Source organism: Sciurus vulgaris (genome assembly GCF_902686455.1).
Source record: "Sciurus vulgaris genome assembly, chromosome: 10".
Lineage (NCBI taxonomy): Eukaryota > Metazoa > Chordata > Mammalia > Rodentia > Sciuridae > Sciurus > Sciurus vulgaris.
Window position 1 is genome coordinate 115,341,791 of NC_136470.1, and position 19,825 is coordinate 115,361,615.

The 19,825-nt window shown below is 39.3% G+C and overlaps 1 protein-coding gene across 4 annotated transcripts in view; it reads left to right on the forward strand.

The window, feature by feature from the left end:
- Nucleotides 1–242: 242 nt before the first annotated feature.
- RBM6 (RNA binding motif protein 6) overlaps nucleotides 243–19,825 on the forward strand; it is a 99,219-nt gene continuing 79,636 nt past the window's right edge. For 3 of the 4 annotated variants that reach the window (XM_079155465.1, XM_079155467.1, XM_079155468.1), the window contains exons 1-2: nucleotides 414–547; nucleotides 17,156–17,268. In XM_079155465.1, the coding sequence (XP_079011591.1) occupies nucleotides 17,225–17,268 (44 nt within the window). In that variant the 5' untranslated portion in view covers nucleotides 414–547; nucleotides 17,156–17,224. The other variant, XM_079155466.1, reaches the window with a different exon arrangement.

Sequence of the window (19,825 nt, forward strand, 5' to 3'; positions counted from 1 at the left end):
AAGGCAAAGTCACCAATCAACAGCACACCTTGTCCAATTTTTAGGATAGCGCAAGACAACGAAATGAGGTAGGGCAAAGAACAAAACACAACCCCCAGCAGGCCACACCGAAAGGAGCTGGGAAAGCGCGCCTTCCTATTGGACAGTGGTAAGGAGCGTGCACTTATGCCCCGCCCCAGAAGGCAATCCCCCTGCGCGCGGTGCACCGCGGGAGTGGAGTCTGCGGGACTGGCCGCTGTACTCAATCTCCCGGCTGGCAGAGCGCTGAAGACCGCGGCGCGGCGTCTTTGTGGAAGAAGCTGCCGGCGGGGAGGAAGTTCCGGTGTCCGCGGCGCTGGGTCGGTGGCTGCGGCCGAGAAGGAGGAGGAGGAGGAGGAGGAGCGGGCCGCGGAGGCTGAGCTCCTTCGGTAAGGGCCCAGGGCGCGAGAGAAGGTGTGCCGGAGCTTGCGGGGAGAGAGGCAGAGGACTGGGCCGCTCTGGACATAGTGGACCTGAGCGGCCTGGAAGCCGCGGTTTCGGAGTCGTGGGGTGGCCGCTGTCTCGCTCGGTAAGAAGAGAGTCAAGCGGCGGTGTGGTGAGGGAGGCGCCGCCCGCGGCAGGAACGCCCCAGAACGGTCGCGGGCCCTGGGCGGGGCCGGGCGCGGCGGTAGAATTACCGGTCCAACTGCGGAGCGGCCAGCTGTGGAGCTGGGGGCCGGCGCGTGGCGTGGCTCCATACTCCTAGTCAGCGGAACTGCAGGAGAGCTCTTTCTTCCTTTTTTTTCTTCTTGCTACTGATCTAGTTCTGAGGCATCGTTAGAGGATCCCTTCTTGTGCCCAACTCATATATTCGCCCGCAGACCCGGACAGACACTAGTGGGCTCCGTGGGACCGTAGAGCGCGAGAGTTCACGGCCTGGCCTGCCCGGCAGTGGAACCTGGAGGCGGGGGAGTGGCCTGGTGGGTTCTGTGCCCGTTGGACGAACGTGGGAGGGGAGGGATTTTTTTTTGTGGTCACGATTTAGATTCCTTTAGGCATTGTAAATATGTATTTTCCCCCAAACTTTAGAACTGATGTTTTATTAATGGGTTCAACTTTGGGAATTGCATTTTTTTTTTTTTTTTTGCAAGTAGAAAAGGCCTGTTTTGTAGGGTGCATAAACTGTGAGGGTAATTATATTGTTTGTATTTAGGTTGCTTGTGAAGTTCAGAGTAGCTGGATCTAAGTGAAGGAGCAGACTGATGGGTCTGGTGACCTGGTTCATTTTCTGAACTGTGGAGCATGCCCTAACTTTGTTTAGTTTCCAAATTCCTGTTGAGGATGCCATCAGTTTGAATGAGTTAAATATGTCACCGTTACCAAACTTGTGAGGATTGTAGGGAGGGGTGTGAAGAACTTGGTGAGAGACCACAGGACTGGCAGTGTGAAAAGTAACTAGTGATCCGTTGTGTTGGTGAAACACAAATTGAACCTAAGCCTTGTCTCCTTAAGTAGCACGCATCTAGGTATTGGACCATGGATCGGATTGCTCTGGACCGTTGTAGCACCCTTCATTATAATTTTTTCAAGGTGGAGGGACTGAATCTAGGGCCTCTTGCATGCTAGCCAAGTGTTTTGGTACTGAGTTATCCTCCAGCATTCATAGATTTGTTACAAGACACGGACTTATTTTTCTTGTCTTTAATACCATAAATTCTCCTAGCCCCTCAGATCAGGTAGAATTGTCAAGAGGTTACTAAATATTCTCTTCAGACAGAAATATGAGAAAAATTATACTCTTTTGCCAACATGTTTAATTGCATCAACTGATGTAATCTGGTTCAAAGTCGTATAGGGATTAAAATTTTTGGAAAGTTGCAAAATTTTATTTTATTTTATTTTATTTATTTTTTTATTTTTTTAATTTTTTTTTAAATTTTATATTTTGTTTTGGAGAATCAAGTCTTTTTAAAAATATTTTTAATAAGTTGCTGAGACTATCCTTTAACTTGTGGTCCTCTTGTTTCAGCCTTCTGAGTTGTGAGGATTACAGTGTGCACCACCATACCCGTTTTTTTTTTTTTTGTACATGGATTGAACCCCAGAGATGCTTTGCCAGTGGTAAATAAAGGGTAAAACCCCTTTATTTTTATTTTATTTTATTTAAAATTTTGAGGGCTGGGAATATAGCTCAGTTGGTAAAATACTTACCTAGCATTCACCAGGCCCTGGGTTCAATCCACAGAATCACCAAAAGAAAAAAAAAAAAATTGAGTCAGGGTCTTGTTAAGTTGAAAGGCCGTCCTCAAATTTGTGATCTTCCTGCTTTAATCTCCCAAGTAGCTGGGATTATAAGTGTGCACCACCATGCCTGGCAAAGTTGTGAAATTTTAAAAACCATGTTATTGGGCTGGGGATGTAGCTCAGTTGTTAGAGTGCTTGCCTCGCATGCACATGGCCCTGGGTTCAATCCCCAGCACCACACACACACACACACACACACACACACACACACACACAAAACAACAACAACAAGAACATGTTATTCTTTGAAGGAGTCTTATAGCTATAGACCAAGTAAATTTTCTTTTATTGTTTTTTTGGTAACAGGCCTTGAACCCAGGGGTACTTAACCATTGAGCCATATTCCCAGCCCTTTTTATTATTTATTTTGAGACAGGGTCTCACTAAGTTTCCTCTGGTCTTGCTAAGTTGCTGAGGCTGGCTTTGAACTTGAGATCCTCCTACTTCAGCCTCCCGAGCCACTGGGATTACATTGGTGTGTGCCACCATGCCTGGTTTAAAACCAAATTTTCTATTTGGCTCCCACAACACATTCATTTTGTTCACCTTGTTCATTCAGATAACTGACACCTATTGAGTGCCTTTTGTAAATCTGTCACATGTGCCTCTGCATAGCAAGAGTGTATAACTGTAGGGTCTCAGATAATCAGATAGGGATTAAATCCCTGCCTTCTTCACTTCACTAAGTCATTGGCATTGGGCAAATTGCTTAGCTTCTCTAAGCCTCCATTTCCTCACCTGGAATAAGATTAATAAATATTGTCACTTGATAGGTTTTTTGGGGGAGAGTTATGTAATACATGTAATGCCCACAGGACAGTGCCTGGTGCGCAGAAAGCACTTGTTAAATGTTAACTTTTTAAATTCAACTCATAAGCCATAGAATTTACCCATTTAAGGTATTTAATTCAGTAATTTTTGATGTACCAAATTACTTTTTAAAACTGATGTGTGGGTATCTATCTATCTATCTACATATATATAGTAACACAATTTACCTTTTTAACCATTTCAAAGTATACAATTTGTTGGCATTAGTTACATGCACAGTGTAGTGCAACCAGCAATACTATTTCCAAAACTTTTCATCACTGAAAACAGAAACCCTGTAGCCAGGAAGCAAGTAACTCCCTATTTCTCTTAACACCTGGTAACCTCTAATCTACTTTTGTTTCTCTGTGAATTTGCATGTTCTAGGTACAAGTGTAGATGTAGTGATACAATACTTGTCATTTTTGTGTCTGGTTTATTTCATGTGGTGTGATGGTTTCAAAGTTCCTCCATGTCAGTAGAATGTATCAGAACTTCATTCCTTTTTATGACTGAGTAATATTCTATTGAGCATATAGACCACATTTTGTTTATTCAGTCATCTGTAGCATACTGTTGGGTCATTTCTATCTTTTGACTAGTGACTAAATCTGCTGTGAACATTGATATACAAATATCTTTTTGAATCCTAGTTTTTTTTTTTTTTTTAACCCCATTATCTCTCCTACCTCTCCCTACCTTTTGGTGCTGGAGATCACATGGCAGGCAGTTGCTCTACCTCTGAGCTAAACTTCTAGTTCCATTTTAATTACTTTTAAGTTGTATAACTATCATCACCATCTAAGTTCAAAACTTTTTTTTTAATCTTCCCAAACTGATAACTGTATCCATTAAACATTAATTCCTCATTCTCTCTTCCCTTACAACCACCATTCAATTACTTTCTGTCTCTGAATTTGACTAGGTAGCTCATAAGTGGAATCATATATTTGCCTTTTATATATGTCTTACTTTACTTAGTGTAAGTCTTCAGGGTTCATTTATATAGTAGCATATATCAGAATTTCATTTCTTTTTAAGGCTGAATAATATTCCATAATGTATACACCACTTTTTAAAAATCCATGATCCACTGATGGACATTTGAATTGTTTCTACCTTTTGGCTATTGTGAATAATGCTGCTGTGGACATTTCTGTGTGAATATTTGTTCAGTTCCCTGCTTTCATTTCTTTGGGTAAAGACCCAGAAATAGAATCACTGTATTAAATGTTAATTTGTGTGTGTGTTTGTTATTATTATTATTTTTTAAACAATACTGGGGATTAAATCCCAATGTGAAAATACTTGAAGAAAAGACATTTAAGGAAATAAGGCTAAAAGAGGTCATAAAGGTGAGTGAGGCTTTAATATAATAGGAATGGCATCCTTATAATAAGAGAACTAGACACCAGGAGTGTACACACAGACCAAAAAGGCCATGTGAAGACACTGCAAGAAAGTCTGCAATCTAAGTAGAGAGGCCTCACCAGAAACCAACCTTGTGGATACGATAATTTTGGACTTCCAGCCTCCAGAACTGCAAAAAATTTGCCGGCTGCGGTTGTGGCTCAGTGGTAGATCACTTGCCTAGCATGTGTGAGGCACTGGGTTCAATTCTTAGTACCGCATATAAATAAATGAATAAAATGAGGGTCCATCAACAACTAAAAAAATAAATAAATAAATAAATTTTTGTTTAAACCATTCAATCAGTGGTATTTCATTATGGCAGTACTAGTAGACTAACATAGGTTCCACTTTCTTCATGTTCTTTGCCAGCACTTATTTTCTGGCTGTTTGTGTGTGTGTGTGTGTGTCTTTTTTAATATAGTAGGTGTGAGTTGGCCTTTCATTGTGGTTTTAATTTGCATTTTTCTAATGACTGGTGATTTTGAGTATCTTTTTAATGTGCTTATTGGCTGTTTCTTCTTTGGAGAAATGTCTGTTTATATCCTTTGACCTTCCCTACTCTCTATTGGGGATCTAACCCAGGGGCTCCTGAAAGCTGGGTAAGCACTCTACCACTGAACTTACGTTTTTTTTTTTTTTAATTTTGTTTTTTTCAGGGGCGGGGGGAGTATTCTAGAGATTTAACCCAGAGGCACTTTACTACTGAGCTACATCCCCAGTCCCCCTTTTTTTTTAATTAAAATTTTTATTTTTACAGACTGCATTTAGATTCATTGTACACAAATGGGGTATAACTTTTCATTTCTATGGTTATATACAATGTAGATACATACCATTCATATAATGGTTGTTTTTTTATTTTGAGATAGGGTCTTACTAAGTTGCTGATGCTGGTGTTGAGCTTGTGAGCCTCCTACCTCAGCCCCCTGAGCCCCTGGGATGATAGGTGTGCACCACCAGGCCTGGCTACCACTGAGCTTTTTTTTTAATTTGTTTTTTAATTTTTTATTTTTGTGATATTGGGGATTCAACCCAGGGGCACTCTACCACTGAACTATATCCCCAGCCCTTTTTATTTTTTAGACAGGGTCTTGCTAAATTGCCAATTCTGGCCATAAACTTGCAATCCTCTTGCCTCAGCTTCCTAAGTAGCTGGAATTTCAGGTATACACTGCCTGGGTGTGGTACATTTTTAATTAGAAAACTTTTTTCAGTACTGGTGATTGAATTCATGGGTGCTTTACACTGAGTTACATTCCAAGTCCTTTTGTTTTGAGACAGGGTCTTGCTAAATTGTGATCCTTCTGCCTCAGTCTCCCAAATTCCTGGGGTTATAGGCATGTACCCAGCTCATATTTCAGTTTTACACAATGAAAAAAGTTATGGAGGGTCTGCAGTTGTTCTTGCCTGGCCATGTGAGGCATTGGGCTTGATCCTCAGCACCACATAAAAATATAAAAATAAAGCAAAGGTATTGTGTACATCTACAACTGAAAAAAAAAAAATTAAAAAAATTTTTTAAAAAGTTATGGAAGTGGATGGTGATAATGGTTATACAACATTATGAATGTATTTTTTTAAAGAAAATCTTTTTTTAAATAATTTTTTTAGTTGCTGATAGACGTTTATTTTTATTTATTTATATGTGGTGCTGAGAATTGAACCTAGTGCCTCACACATGCTAGGCAAGTGCTCTACCCTTGAGATATACCCCAGTTCATGAATGTATTTAATACCACTGAATTGTATATTCAATAACATTAAGGGTTGTAACATTCAGTAACATAAGTTAAGGGTTGGGGATATAGCTGGGTTTGATTCCCACCACGGCAAGGAGAAAAAAAGTTAAAATGGTAAATATTATGTTATATGTATTTTTACCATAATAAAACAATTAAGAAAACAATGAATGAACCAGGCACAGTGATGTGTACCTGTAATCTCAACTACCCTGAAGGCTGAGGCAGGAGGATTGCAAATTTGAGCTAACCTGGCAATTTATCAAGACCCCATCTCAAAAATAAAAGATAACAAAGGGCTAGGGATGTATTTCAGTGGAAAAGTGCACCTGGGTTCAATCCCTTGTACCAAAGGCGGATGAGGAAAAAAACAAAAAGAATGAGAAATAGTAGAGACTCAAAAAACAATCAGCTACCATCATAATTCCAGTCATAAAGACTGCTGACCTACAATGGGAATGCTTTATTCTTACAATGTGCTGGTCAGCTATCAGGAAACCCAAGTTTATAGGTTCTGGGGTAATGTGGTTGTTGAATTGAAACTTAAAGCAATGGAAGTATCACTGGGATTATAGCCTGTAGCTTATGATGTTTGTCACCTCTCAGGACCAGCTGACCCATATTCAATGTGGAACCATTTTTCACTTAAATCTTCAAAGCTCTTATTTGAATATTTATTTGTCACCAAGATCTGCACATGCAGTGACTTCACCAGGGTCTGCATCCTAGCCTTCAGAACTTGCCACATGAGCCTTTCTGTTCCTTGCAATTGTAGCATTTGTTGAGGTTAAGATTTGGGTAGTGAGGTAGCAGGCTTCCATTTGTGTGTTAGATGACAGCCATAGTCTGCCATATTCTGAGATTGATATTTTAGTTTTTTTTTTTTTTTTTTTTGGTACTGGGGATTGAACCTGGGGTGCTTAACCACCGAGCCACATCTTCAGTCCCACTATACCCCTTTTTTTTTTTGATGATTGAAAATTTAATTCTATAACAAAGTATGATTAAGACTGAGTTGCTAAAAGCACATTTTCTTCACATTTATTCTTCCCTTTTTTTTTTTTTTACATTTTTTAGTTGTAAATGGACACATACCTTTGTTTTATTTATTTACTTTTATGTGGTGCTGAAGATTGAACCCAGTGCCTCACATGTATTTGGCAAGTGCTCTACCACTGAGCCACAACCTCAGCCCTTATTCTGCCCTATTAAAATCATGTTTCTCAAATCCTGCCCCTACTGATTACCAAAATTTCATAGTTTTACCTTGCAAATTATATATAATTAAACAGTAAACATATAGAGATTGAGTACAAATAAGGCCCACAAGGTATAGCTGTGTAATATATCTACAGTTAGGTTGGTCAGACCAGTTATATTTGAGAGCAAGAAAAAAATCAACTGGTTTCTGTTCAGAGCTGAGATAAACAAAGACTGGTTTCTTTGCTTTCAGGTTCTAGGACTAGAGATTCTGATGCATTTTATTTGTAGAAGTTGCTTGGATATGTTTCCAACAACATGGTACTAGAGCCCCTTTAACTAGGAATTTCCCAGCCCTTTTTTATATGTATTTCTTATTAGAGACAAGGTCTGGCTGAGTTGCTTAAGGCCTTGCTGAGTTGCTGAGGTTGTCTTTGAACTCCTGATCCTCTTGCCCCAGCTTCCAGAGCTGCTGGGATTTCATGCATGTGCCATCCAGCCCAGCCAGTGTTGTTTATTTTCAAACTAGTTGATAATAGTAGGTGATTTGTTATCACTCCTTAGTAGATTTCTGACATTATTGAGCTCTGTCCTGCTGTATTAGCCAACACTTTTTTCTGAGGTCTGATTATCTTCAACACTTTTGTTGTTTTTGGTACTGGGGATGGAATCCAGTGGTGTCTTACCACTGAGCCACATCCCACATTCCCATACATTTTGGTATATTATTTTGAGACATGTTCTCACTAAGTTTTTTAGGGCCTGCATAAGTTGCCAAGGCTGGCCTAGAATTTGTGATCCCTCTGCCTCAGCCTCCTGAGTCACTGGGATTACAGGCTTGTGCCATTGCTTCTTGCTGGGTTGTCTTTTGTTATTGAGTTATAATAATTATTTCTATAGTCTACATACAAATCTCTTAACAAATATGTAATTTTTACAAGTTTTCTCCCATTCTGCAGATTGCTTTTTCACTTAAAAAATTTTTTTTTTTTTAAAGATGGGGCTTGGTCTCACCACTGAGTTAGGTACATTCTCAGACCTGTATTATTTTTCTTAATAGTATTTTTTTTTTTTTTTTTGTAGATGGATACAATGCCTTTATATTATTTATTTATTTTTTTATATGCTGAGGATCCAACCCAGGACCTCACACATGCTAGGCAAGCGCTCTACCACTGAGCCACAACCCCAACCCACCTGTATTTTTTTTTTTTTTTTTGTGGTGCTGGGGATCAAACCCACCCACCGCTTTGTGCAGGGCAGGCACTCTACCAACTGAGCTATCTCCCCAGCCCCACCTGTATGTTTTTTAAACTTATACATCCTTATCCCGTATCAGTTAACATAGCTGCCTCATCATTTTCAGAGAGTTGCATAGTATCCCAATTTTACAAATATCCTCTATTGATGTACATTTAGGTTTTATGATCTCTAGTTGTTACAAATGCTATACTATCTACCTTTGTAAACTTGTCACCTTACACCATAAAGTCTAGAGAATGAATTCTAGAAGAGGAACTGGGAAGTCAGGTCATATACATTCAATTTTGTTTGAATTTTCCAGGTCATCTTATGTTATTTAGTTAATTTCTAACTTAATGCCATTTGGGTTGGAGAATATACCTTATATTGTATGTATCTTTTTATATTCGTTAAGATCTTTTTTATGGCCCAACATGTGGTTCATCCTGGAAAATGTCCCGTGTGAACTTGAAAAGAATGTGATTCTGCTATTTGGTGAAGTGTTTCATATATGTCTCTTAGGTCTAATTGATTAATTGTGTTGTTCCAGTTCACTTCTCTCTTCTCTTATATTCTGTCTGTTCAGTCTCTTCATCCTTTTTTTTTTTTTTTTTTTTTTTGTGGTGCTCGTAATTGAACCCAGGGCTAGGCAAGTGTTCTTCCATTGAACTAAATCCCCAGTCCTATTGTGGCGTTTTTGAAGTTTTCAGCTATTATTATAGAAATATTTCATCTTTTGATTTTTTTCAATTTTTGCTTCATATAATTTGAGGTTCCGTTATTAGGTATATTATATTTTTTTATTGCTCCATCTTCTTGCTGCATTGAACCTTTTTCTATTTTTCTTAGTACTGAGGATCAAACCCAGGACTTTGCACATGTTAGTGGGTCAGTACTCTAGTACTGAGGCACATCCCTAACATCATTGCCTCAGCCTTCTGAGTTGCTGAGACTACAGGCAGGTAGGTGGTTGAGACCACTCCACTTGGATCAATTATATTAAACCTTTTATTTTTATTTTGTTGCTGCTGAGGATTGACCTCAAGGCCTCATGCCTGCTAAACACTCTACCACTGAAGTGTACTGTCAGTCTCCCAGAACCTTTTAATTAATATATTATGTCTCTTATTTATTTTTGTGGTACTGGGGTTTGAACCTATGGACTCAGGCTACTAGGCAAGGACTGTATCACTGAACTATGTCTCCAGCCCTACTCTTTTGGATTTAACGTCTGTTTTGGTGCTGGGGATGTAGCTTATTGGTAGATCCCTTCCCTAGCAGAAGGCCTTGTGTAAGGCCTTGGGTTTGATACCCTGCACTGCAAAAGAAAAAGAAGAAATCCTATTTTGGCTAATATAATAGTCACCTTAACTTTCTTTTTTTGGGAGGAGGGGGTACCAGAGATTGAACTCAGGGGCATTCAACCACTGAACCACATCCCCAGCCCTATTTTGTATTTTATTTAGAGACAGAGTCTTACTGAGTAGCTTAGTGCCTAGCTTTTGCTGAGGGTGCTTTGAACTTGCAATCCTGCCTCAGCCTTCTGAGCTGCTGGGATTATAGGCATGTGCCCCATGCCTGGCCACCTTAACTTTCTTCTTTTTTTATTTTTTAATTTTTTTTTAGTTGTTGGTGGACCTTTATTTATATGCAGTGCTTAGAAATGAATCCAGTGCCTCCTCACACATACTAGGCAAGCACTCTACCAACTGAGCCACAACCCTGACTCCCTGGCCATCTTAACTTTCTTCTTTCTTTTGGCTACTGTTTGCATGGAATATTTATCTTGTTCCATCCCTTTTCAACTTATTTGCATCTTTAGAACTAAAGTGAGTCTTTTCTAAACAGTATAAAGTTGGGTGTTTTCTCTCCTTTTTTCCCTTCTGTATCTAGGACCTCATGCATGCTAGGTCCCCACTGAGCTACATTCCCAGTCCCTTTTATTTTTATTGTGAGACAGGATCTTGCTGAATTAGTGAAGCTGATCTCAAATGTGTAGTCCTCTTGCCTCATCCTCCCAAGTAACTAGGATTACAGGTGAACCCCCCATATATGGCCTTGGATCATGTTTTTGTTACTCTATTTTGTCAACAATCTCTCTCTCTCTTTTTTTTTTTTGTACTGGGGATTGAACCCCAAGGGTGCTGAACCACTGAGCTACCTCCCCAGCTCTTTTTTGTATTTTATTTAGAGACAGGGTCTCATTGAGTTGCTTAGGGTCTCACTAAGTTGCTGAGGTGGGTCTTGAACTTGTGATCCTTCTACCTCAGCCTCCGGAACACTGGGATTACAGGCGTGTGCCACCTTGCCCAGCCTGATCTATCTTAATAAGACAGTTTCAACTGTTTACATTTAAAATCACCAAGGGGGAAAGAATAATCACCAAGAGAGCTGGGGATATAGCTCAGTTTGTAGAGTGCTTGCCTCACAAGCACAAGGCCCGGGTTCAATCCCCAGCACCATAAAAATAAAAAAAATCACCAAGAAGCTGGGCGTGCCAGGTGTGGTGGCACATACCTGTAATACTAGCGACTCAGGAACCTGAGGCAGGAGGATCTCGAATTCAAAGCCAGCCTCAGCAAAAGCAAGGTGCTAAGCAACTCAGTGAGACTCTGTCTCTAAATATAATACAAAATAGGGCTGGGGATGTGGTTCAGTGGTTGAGTGCCCGTGAGTTCAGTCCCTGGTACCAAAAAAAAAAAAAGAAGTTGGGCACGATGGTGCTGGCGTGTAATCCCATTGGCTCCAGAGGCTGAGACAAAAAGGACTGAATATAGCTCAGTGTAAAGCACCCCTGGGTTCAATCCCAGTACAAACTAAATAATTAACAACAACAATTATTTTTATTAAATCTTCAAGGGACTTTTGCTATTTTACTATTTGTTTTCTACATGCCTCAAAGATTTTTTTCCTTTATTTCTTCTGTTGCTTCTTTTATATTTACTTTGTTTATTTGCTTTTAAGGCTAAACTTAGAATATATTTGTTAAAGTGATATAACCCTAAATTCTAGAAGAAATCACAGTTTCAAAACTTAGTTCACGAAGTCCAGAATCATGGCTCAGAGAGTTTACTCTGCAGCATAGCATTTACCCAAAACCAGAAATAATGCTTCACTGGGATCCCAAGCCAGGAACTTTGACTATGTTAGACAATCTGTGAAACCCACAAACTAATTAATTAAACCCCCTCTTGGAGGAAAAAAACAATATACTTCCAAATAGAAAGAGCATATTTTTAACCCTGAACACAAAATGGTTAAGAGGCTGACAGAGAAGGAAAAAATCTCTCAGAGTCTAATCGTACTTGTCACTCTCATCACTATATTACTCCTTTGCTCCGTCATTTGCTTCTTTTTCTTCACCATATTTTGATTTCCTTTTGATTTTGTGGTGCTGGAGATTGAAATCAGGGGTGTCCTACTTTTTTTTTGTACCAGAGATTGAACCCAGGGGCTCTGGTTTACCACTGAGCCATATCCCTAGCCCTTTTTAATATTTAATTTAGAGACAGGGTCTCACTGAGTTGCTTAGGACCTCACTAAGTTGTTGAGGTTGACTTGAACTTGCAATCCTCCTAACTCAGTCTCCTAAACTGTTGGGATTACAAGTGTCCACCATTGTGCCCAGCAAGGTGCCCTACTTTTGAATTGTTATTTCGAGACAAGGAGTTGCTAAATTGCCAAGGCTTACCTCAAACTTGCAATTCTTCTGCCTCAGCTTCCCAGGAAGCTGGGATTACTGGATTACTGTGGTTTTAATGTGTATATTCTAAAGATAATGTATATATTCTAAAGATAATTTTGTTACCTTGGAAATCATATATAACATTCTATAATTATAATGTGTTTTGAGTTTATATAAACATTCAGTAGCATATGAGAACTCTGCTGCAACACAACTCCTTCCTCTTCCCTATTATTGATGTTTTAGGTTATATCTTCATAAATTGTGCCACTAATAATCTGCAGTCATAATTTTTATGCATTTGTATGGGTGGTGGGGGGTGGGTACTGACTATTACTGAGCTACATCCCAGCCCTTTTTTTTGGGGGGGTGGGTACCAGGGATTGAACCCAGGGTTGCTCAGTCATTGAGCTACATGCAAGTTCCTTTTATTTTTTGAGGCAGGGTCTTGCTAAGTTACTTCAAAGCCAGCCTCACTTGCTTTGAACTTGGAATGCTCCTGCTTCATCGTCTTGGGCTGCTGGGATTGCAGGTATGCACCACCTTGCCTGGCTTCCCCAAACTTTTTATTTTGAGACAGGGTCTCATGAAGTTGCTGAGAGTCTTGCTAAATTTCTGAGACTGGCACTGAACTTCTGTGATCCTCCTTTCTCAACCTTTGGAGTTGCTTGGATTATAGGCATGTGTCATCACTTCCCGCTATGCATTTCTTTCAAATCATGTAGAAAATAGGGGCTGGGGAGATAGCTCAGTCGGTAGAGTGCTTGCCTTGTAAGCACAAGGCCCTGAGTTCGATCCCCAGCACCCAAAAAAAAAAAAAAAAAAAAAAATGTAAAAAATAAAAAATGAAGCTGTAAATCAAAGTTACTATGATACTAGCTTTTATAATTGCTTCTGTATTTGCCTTTACCAGGGATCTTTTTTATTCATATGGCTTTGAGTTACTATTTAGACCCTGCCCCCTTTTTTTTATTCTAAAGGAAATCCATTAAAAATAGCTTCAACTATTGTTTGTCTGGGACTGTTTAACATTTTTTTGTGACTTTTTTGATGGACAATTTTGTTGGATATATTCCTTCCTGTATTTAGGTTATCATTCCACTGCCTTTTGGCAGCTCCAAGATTTCTGATGAGAAATTGACTGATAATCTTATTGAGGATCTCTTGTATGTGAGGGATGATTTCTTTTTTGCTGCTTTCAAGATCGATCGATTGATTTCTTTCTTTTTTCTTGTGGTATTGGGGATTGAGCCCAGCACCTTTCAAATGCTAAGCAAGTACTCTACCATTGAGCTACATCCCCAGTTCTTTTTATTTTTAGAGTGGTCTAAGTTTCTCAGGCTGGCCTTGAATATGGAATTCTTCGGAGTAGGTAGGATTTTAGATGTATACTCTCTTGCCTGCCTAGGATTCATTCTTCCCTTTCTTTCTGTCATTCTTTTTTTTTTTTTTTGCGGTGCTGGGGATCGAACCCAGGGCCTTGTGCTTGCGAGGCAAGCAGTCTACCAACTGCTTTCTGCCCAGCCCCTTTCTGTCATTCTTTATATCCATTCATTCCTCCCTCCCTCCTGAGGGCTTTGTGCATGCGGTACCACTGAGCCACATATGCACCCTAGGATTCTTTTTCTTTTTTTGGTTTTAACCCAGGGACCTTTTATCACTGAGCAATGTTCCTAGTCCTTTTTTTTTTTTTTTTTTTTTTTTTTTTTTTTTTTAAATTCCTAGTCCTTTTTTATTTTGAGACAGGGTCTCACTAAATTGCTTAGGGCCTTGCTAAGTTACTGAGGCTAACTTTGAACGTGGGATCCTCCTGCCTCAACCTCTTGATGTGTTGGGATCACAGGTGTGTGCTACTGCTCCAGCTGTAGCCCTAGTCTTTCTTTGTCTTGTTGCAGTTTGATTGTGTGTCTTGGTATGAGTTTGTCTTATACTTTGTGAATTTATTGGATTTTCAAGTTCATTTCTTTCATCAGCTTTGGAGAGTTTTTTGCTTTTTATTTTTCATTTAATCAATTTTTAGTGAAAGTTCTATATGAGATTGCTTTATTTCTACATCTTCTCAGTTGTTTTTCCCTTATATCTGTCCTATTCCTACTTGGCAAAATTTGGCTTTCCTTTCAAGGAAACTTTATCTAGTGATAACTTTAACTGAGTGATAGCTCTCCTAGTGATAACCATGTTGCTAGGGTGAATGCCCACACAGATAGTTCTGTTTTTAGCCTTTTCCCTTCTTACCAGTTCAGTGTAGATGTTATATTTCTTCCTGTAAACCTAGACTGCTTTGCCAGTTTACTGACTCATATAATGCCCTTCCACAACCTGAACTTTTGATCTTTTCATATAGGCATGGATCAAACATTGTACTTCTATTGCAGCTCTTTGCAGAGAGAAGACATAATCTTCCTGTGCCTGTGGGAAGGTGCTTTGAAATGCCTTTTATTCTTCTTTCTTTGCTCAGAAATCACAGAAGGATTGAACTTCATTTGGCTGCTGCCACTTTAGCAGTGGCTAGAAAAGAGATGAACCACCATTATGTCTTCACATAATCTTTCTGCCTCCTTTTTTCTCCTTGGAATTTCCATAATGTATATGTGGGTCCATTTGTTGGTGTTCCCCAGCATGTCTTAGGCTTTTTTCACTTTGTTTGTTTGTTTGTTTATTTATTTATTTATTTATTTATATTGACAACTGGGATTGAACCCAGGGGCACTAAACCACTGAGCCACATCTCCAGCCCTTGTAATTTTTTATTTTGAGACAAGGTCTCACTGAATTGCTTAAAGGTTTTGCTGAGTTGCTTAGGCTGGCTTTGAACTTGTAATCCTCCTGCCTCAGCCTCCCCAGCCACTGGGATTATAGTCATGTACCACCATGCCTGGCCTTTATTCACTTTTGTTTATTCTTTCTGCTTCTCTGACTTAGTAATTTAAATTTTCCTATTTTAGCAAGGCACAGTGTCACATATCTATAATCCCAGTAACTTTGGAGACTGAGGCAGGAGGATTGGATCAAAATTTCCTTTGTGTGTGTGTGTGTGTGTGTGTGTGTGTGTGTGTGTGTTGCTGGGGGTTGAACTCAGGACCTCATGCATGCTAGGCAAGCACTCTACCACTGAGCTACATGCCTAGTTTCTTGGAAGATGGAAAGTTTGAGGCCAGATTGGGCAATTTAATAAAACCCTCTCTCAGAATAAGATAAAACAAAATAAAAATGGCTGGAGATATAACTCATTGGTAGAATACTTGCTTTGCATGTGTGAGGTTCTATGTTCAATCCACAGTACCACAAAAAGAAAAAAAAACCAAAAAACACAAAACCAAACCAAATCCCCAAAACTGCACAAAAATAAAACAACCACCTCTCCCCGTCTGCAGATTAGCTTTTTGCTAGAAGATTTTTTCAGCGCTTAGTTATGTTTTCTCTGAGCCCGGGGATCAGCCTGAAATTAAGTGTTAGTGGTGTTCTCATCTTGCTTGGGTTTTGTGTGACTTTCTAAATTTTCCCATCTACATGCTGCTTTTGAATGTCCTAATTTCCGAAGAATTTTATCACAGCTTTTCCACTGTGCCTTTACCAATGTTCTCTTGCCCCAGATATGAGTCTGTAGCCTGCTTTACAGCTTCATTAGCAGTGCCTGAACTTTTTCCTGAGTTAGGTGAAATAGAGAAAAGCATTTTGCATCAGTAGATACTCCCTGTACCCCAAAATAGAATAAGTATACATGATAATTTTGTGAATAAAGTTTGCTTTGCTCTTTAAGAAAGGGAGCTAGGAACTGGGCTACCACTGCTTCAAGACCACAGTCAATGCCTTGCTGGTGAGGAGGTGGGGAAAGGACAAGTAAAAAATGCCACAAAAATTTCTGTTTTGAAGATGACTTTTTTTGTTGTCATTTGTTTGTAGTCCTGGGATCCACCACACCCCTAGTTCTTTTTTTTTTTTTTTTTGAAACAGGTTCTAAGTTGCTGACACTGGCTTTAAACTTGGGCCCTCCTGCCTCAGCCACCCGAGTAGTTGGGATTTATAGGTGCGCACCACCTTGCTCAGCTGAAGGTGGTCATTTACTTAGTTACTCTAAGCCTTTGTTTTCTAAACTCAAAGTATTAGATGTTTTTCGATGTTTCTGTGGAGGAATGAGCATTGGAACTTAGGTATTTTGTTAATTTGTGGGTTTTTTTTTTTTTTTTTTCCCACTGTCTTGCTATCATTTTTTTGTATCAAATGTCTTTGAATTTGCAAAAGTTCTGTAATTTTGAAGTCCACTTTGTCTACTTTTTTGTTTTGTTCATTTTGCTGCTAGTTTCATTTTAGGAAACCTTTGCCAAATACATGAAGAGTTTTCAATTGCTAAAGAAAAAGTCCTGGAGATAACTCCTGAATTTGGGTTATATACATGTCTTTAAAGCAATCACTTTGGTGAAGGTAATAAACGATTCTGATTAGTTAGGTTGAGTGGTGTAGGATTAGCTATATGGACTGAGAATGAGGCTTAATGCTAAGATACTACTTCCAAAAATGAAGGGTATATGGGGCTAGAAAAATTAATAAGTGCTTATTTAATTTAATAAATATGAAATTCTTAGTAGTAATATGCTTTGAGTATATTAAAAAAGTTCAAAATGACTAAAATACATACTTTTCATTGAAAATGTATTTTTTGTCATTATAAATTGATACATAAATAATCAGGAGTGACCTCAAAAATATCCCCACTAATGTGTAGTCCCCCGTATACCACACAGAGATTGACTGGTTTGCTTTATGTTCTCAAGTACTTACTATTTTTGTGGTTTATTTTATACAGGTACTACTCTAAGTAGAGTTTGTTAGAAAAAAGGATCTACTTACTGAGCCCCTCCTGAGATAGAAAGAGATGTGGGGGGATTCTCGATCTGCTAACAGAACAGGACCTTTTCGGTAAGTTCTGAAATTTGAACATTGAAATTGTCAATATTTTAATGATAAATGTATAATATAACATTTTGGCCTACTATAAAGGGAAATGTTTTCTTTGTGGAGAAATAACTCTGCATTTTTAGAAATAGAAGTTATTTAAAAAGTTTCTAGTCATTTCTTTTTCATTTTATGGGTTGTTAGGGAATGAGAATGGAGCCCAGAACTTCCTATATGCTAGGCAAGTACTCTATCACTGAGCTATATCCTCAACCCATTGCTAATTATTTCTAAAGTGATTGTGATTGTGAGACTATGACGCATGCCAAGTGTTTTGTCTTATAACATTTTTTTTTCTTTCTTTTTCTTTTTTTTTGTTCCAGTAGTTGAAGCAGGGGTCCTTAACCACTGAGCCACATCCCCAGCTCAGCACCGCCCCCCCCCACACCCCCCCATTTTAGTTGTAGATGGACATAATACCTTTATTGTATTTTATTTTATTTTGGTACTAGAGATTGAACTTGGGGGCACTTGATCACTGAGCCACATCCTCAGACCTATTTTGTATTTTATTTAGAGACAAGGTCTCAGTGGGTTGCTTAGCACCTTGCTTTTTGCTGAGCTTGGCTTTGAACTCGAACTTGCAATCCTCCTGCCTCAGCCTCCTGAGCTGCTTTCATTACAGGCATGTGCCACCATGCCTGGTTCCTTCATTTAATTTATGTATTTATGTATTTTCATATTTTTACTTATTTAATTCATTATATTTTTATTTAATTCATTTAATTTATGTATTTATGTGTATATATATTTATTTGTGTGTGTGTGTGTGTGTGTGTGTGTGTGTGTGTGTGTGTTTGTGTGTGTGTGTATTGCTGAGGATTGAACCCAGTGCCTCACATGTGCTAGGCAAGCATTCTTGCACTGAGCTACAATCCCATCCTCCAGCCCATTTTATTTTTTATTTTGAGTCAGGGTCTTGTTAAATTGCTTAGAGCCTCAGTAAGTTGCTGAGACTTGCCTCAAACTTGTGATCCTTCTGCTTTGGCCTCCCAAGTCATTGGAATTATAGGCATGTGCCATCACGCCAGGCTCTTACTAACACCCCCCCCCCATTTTAAATTGGTGCATTATTATAGTTGTACATAATCTTAATACTTTTTAAACATTAAAAATGTTGCTACATATTTATTTTTATCTCTTATAGCAAAGTAATGCATACTCGGATAGTAAGGAAAGTTAGCAAAATGTACATAAATTAAAGTTCAATTAAGATCTCTTGGGAGTTACTGGGTATGAGCAAGTGGGGACCATCTTATTTATAAATGGAGGGGTGTGTGTTTGTGCGTGTGTGTGCGTGTGTGGTGTGTATTTTTTGCATGGTACTGGAGATTGAAGAGCCAGGGCACTTTACCACTGAGCTACATCTCTAGCTCTTTTTATTTTTTGTTTTAGGACAAGAGTACACTAAAGTGCCCATGCTGTCCTTGAACTTGTGTTCCTCCTACCTCTGGTTTATATTTTACATTTATAGTGAGTTAATTGTTTTCCTTTATTTTTGAGACAGAATCTTCCTGTGTTGTCCAAGCTGGCCTTGACTATCTGGGCTCAAGTAATGCTCCTTCCTCCGCTCTCTGAGTAGCTGGGATTACAAATATGTGCCCCTAGGCCTAACTCTGGAGTTAATTTTTTTTTCCCCCCAGTACTAGTGGATTCAACCCAAGGCCACTTTACCACTGAACTACATTTTTAGTCCTTTTAATATTTAATTGAGATAGAGTCTTGCCAAGTTGCCTAGTCTGGCCTTGAACTTGTGATTCTCTTGCTTTAACCTCCCAAATTGCTAGAATTACAGGCATGTGCCATGGTACCCAACTGGAATTAATGTTTTTGTGTGTGTGTGTGTGTGTGTGTGTGTGTGGTGCTGGGGATTGAACCCAGGGCCTTGTGCTTGCGAGGCAGGCACTGTACCAACTGAGCCATATCCCCAGCCTGAATTAATGTTTTTATAGCTGGTATAATACACACTGATGCACTGATGATAGTTTTTTTTTGTTCGTTTTTGGTTTTTGGTTTTCTTTTTTTTTTTTTTTGTACTGGGGATTGAACTCAGGGGCACTCAACCTCTAAGCTACATTCCCAGCCCTTTTTTGTATTTTATTTAGAGATAGGGTCTCACTGAGTTGCTTAGGGCCTTGCTGAGTTACTGAGGCTGGCATAGAACTCTCAATCCTCCTGCCTCAACTTCCTGAGCTGCTGGGATTACAGGTGTGTGCCACCTTGCCTGGCTAATTTTTAGTTTTGAGACAGGATCTCACTAAGTTGCTGAGGTCTCACCAAGTTGATGAGGCAGGTTTTGAACTTGTGATTTTCCTGCCTCAGCCTCCCAGTTTCCTGAGATTATATAGTCATGTGTCTCTGGGCCCAACTTTTTTGTATCTTTTTCTTTTTAGGGCCAAGGACCAAACTCAGGGCCTTGTGCATGCTAAGCAAGCACTCTGCCACTGAGCTAAATTCCCAACCCCTGTATCATCTTTAAAACAGATTTTTTTGGGGGTGGTGGGAGGGCTGAAACCTGGGG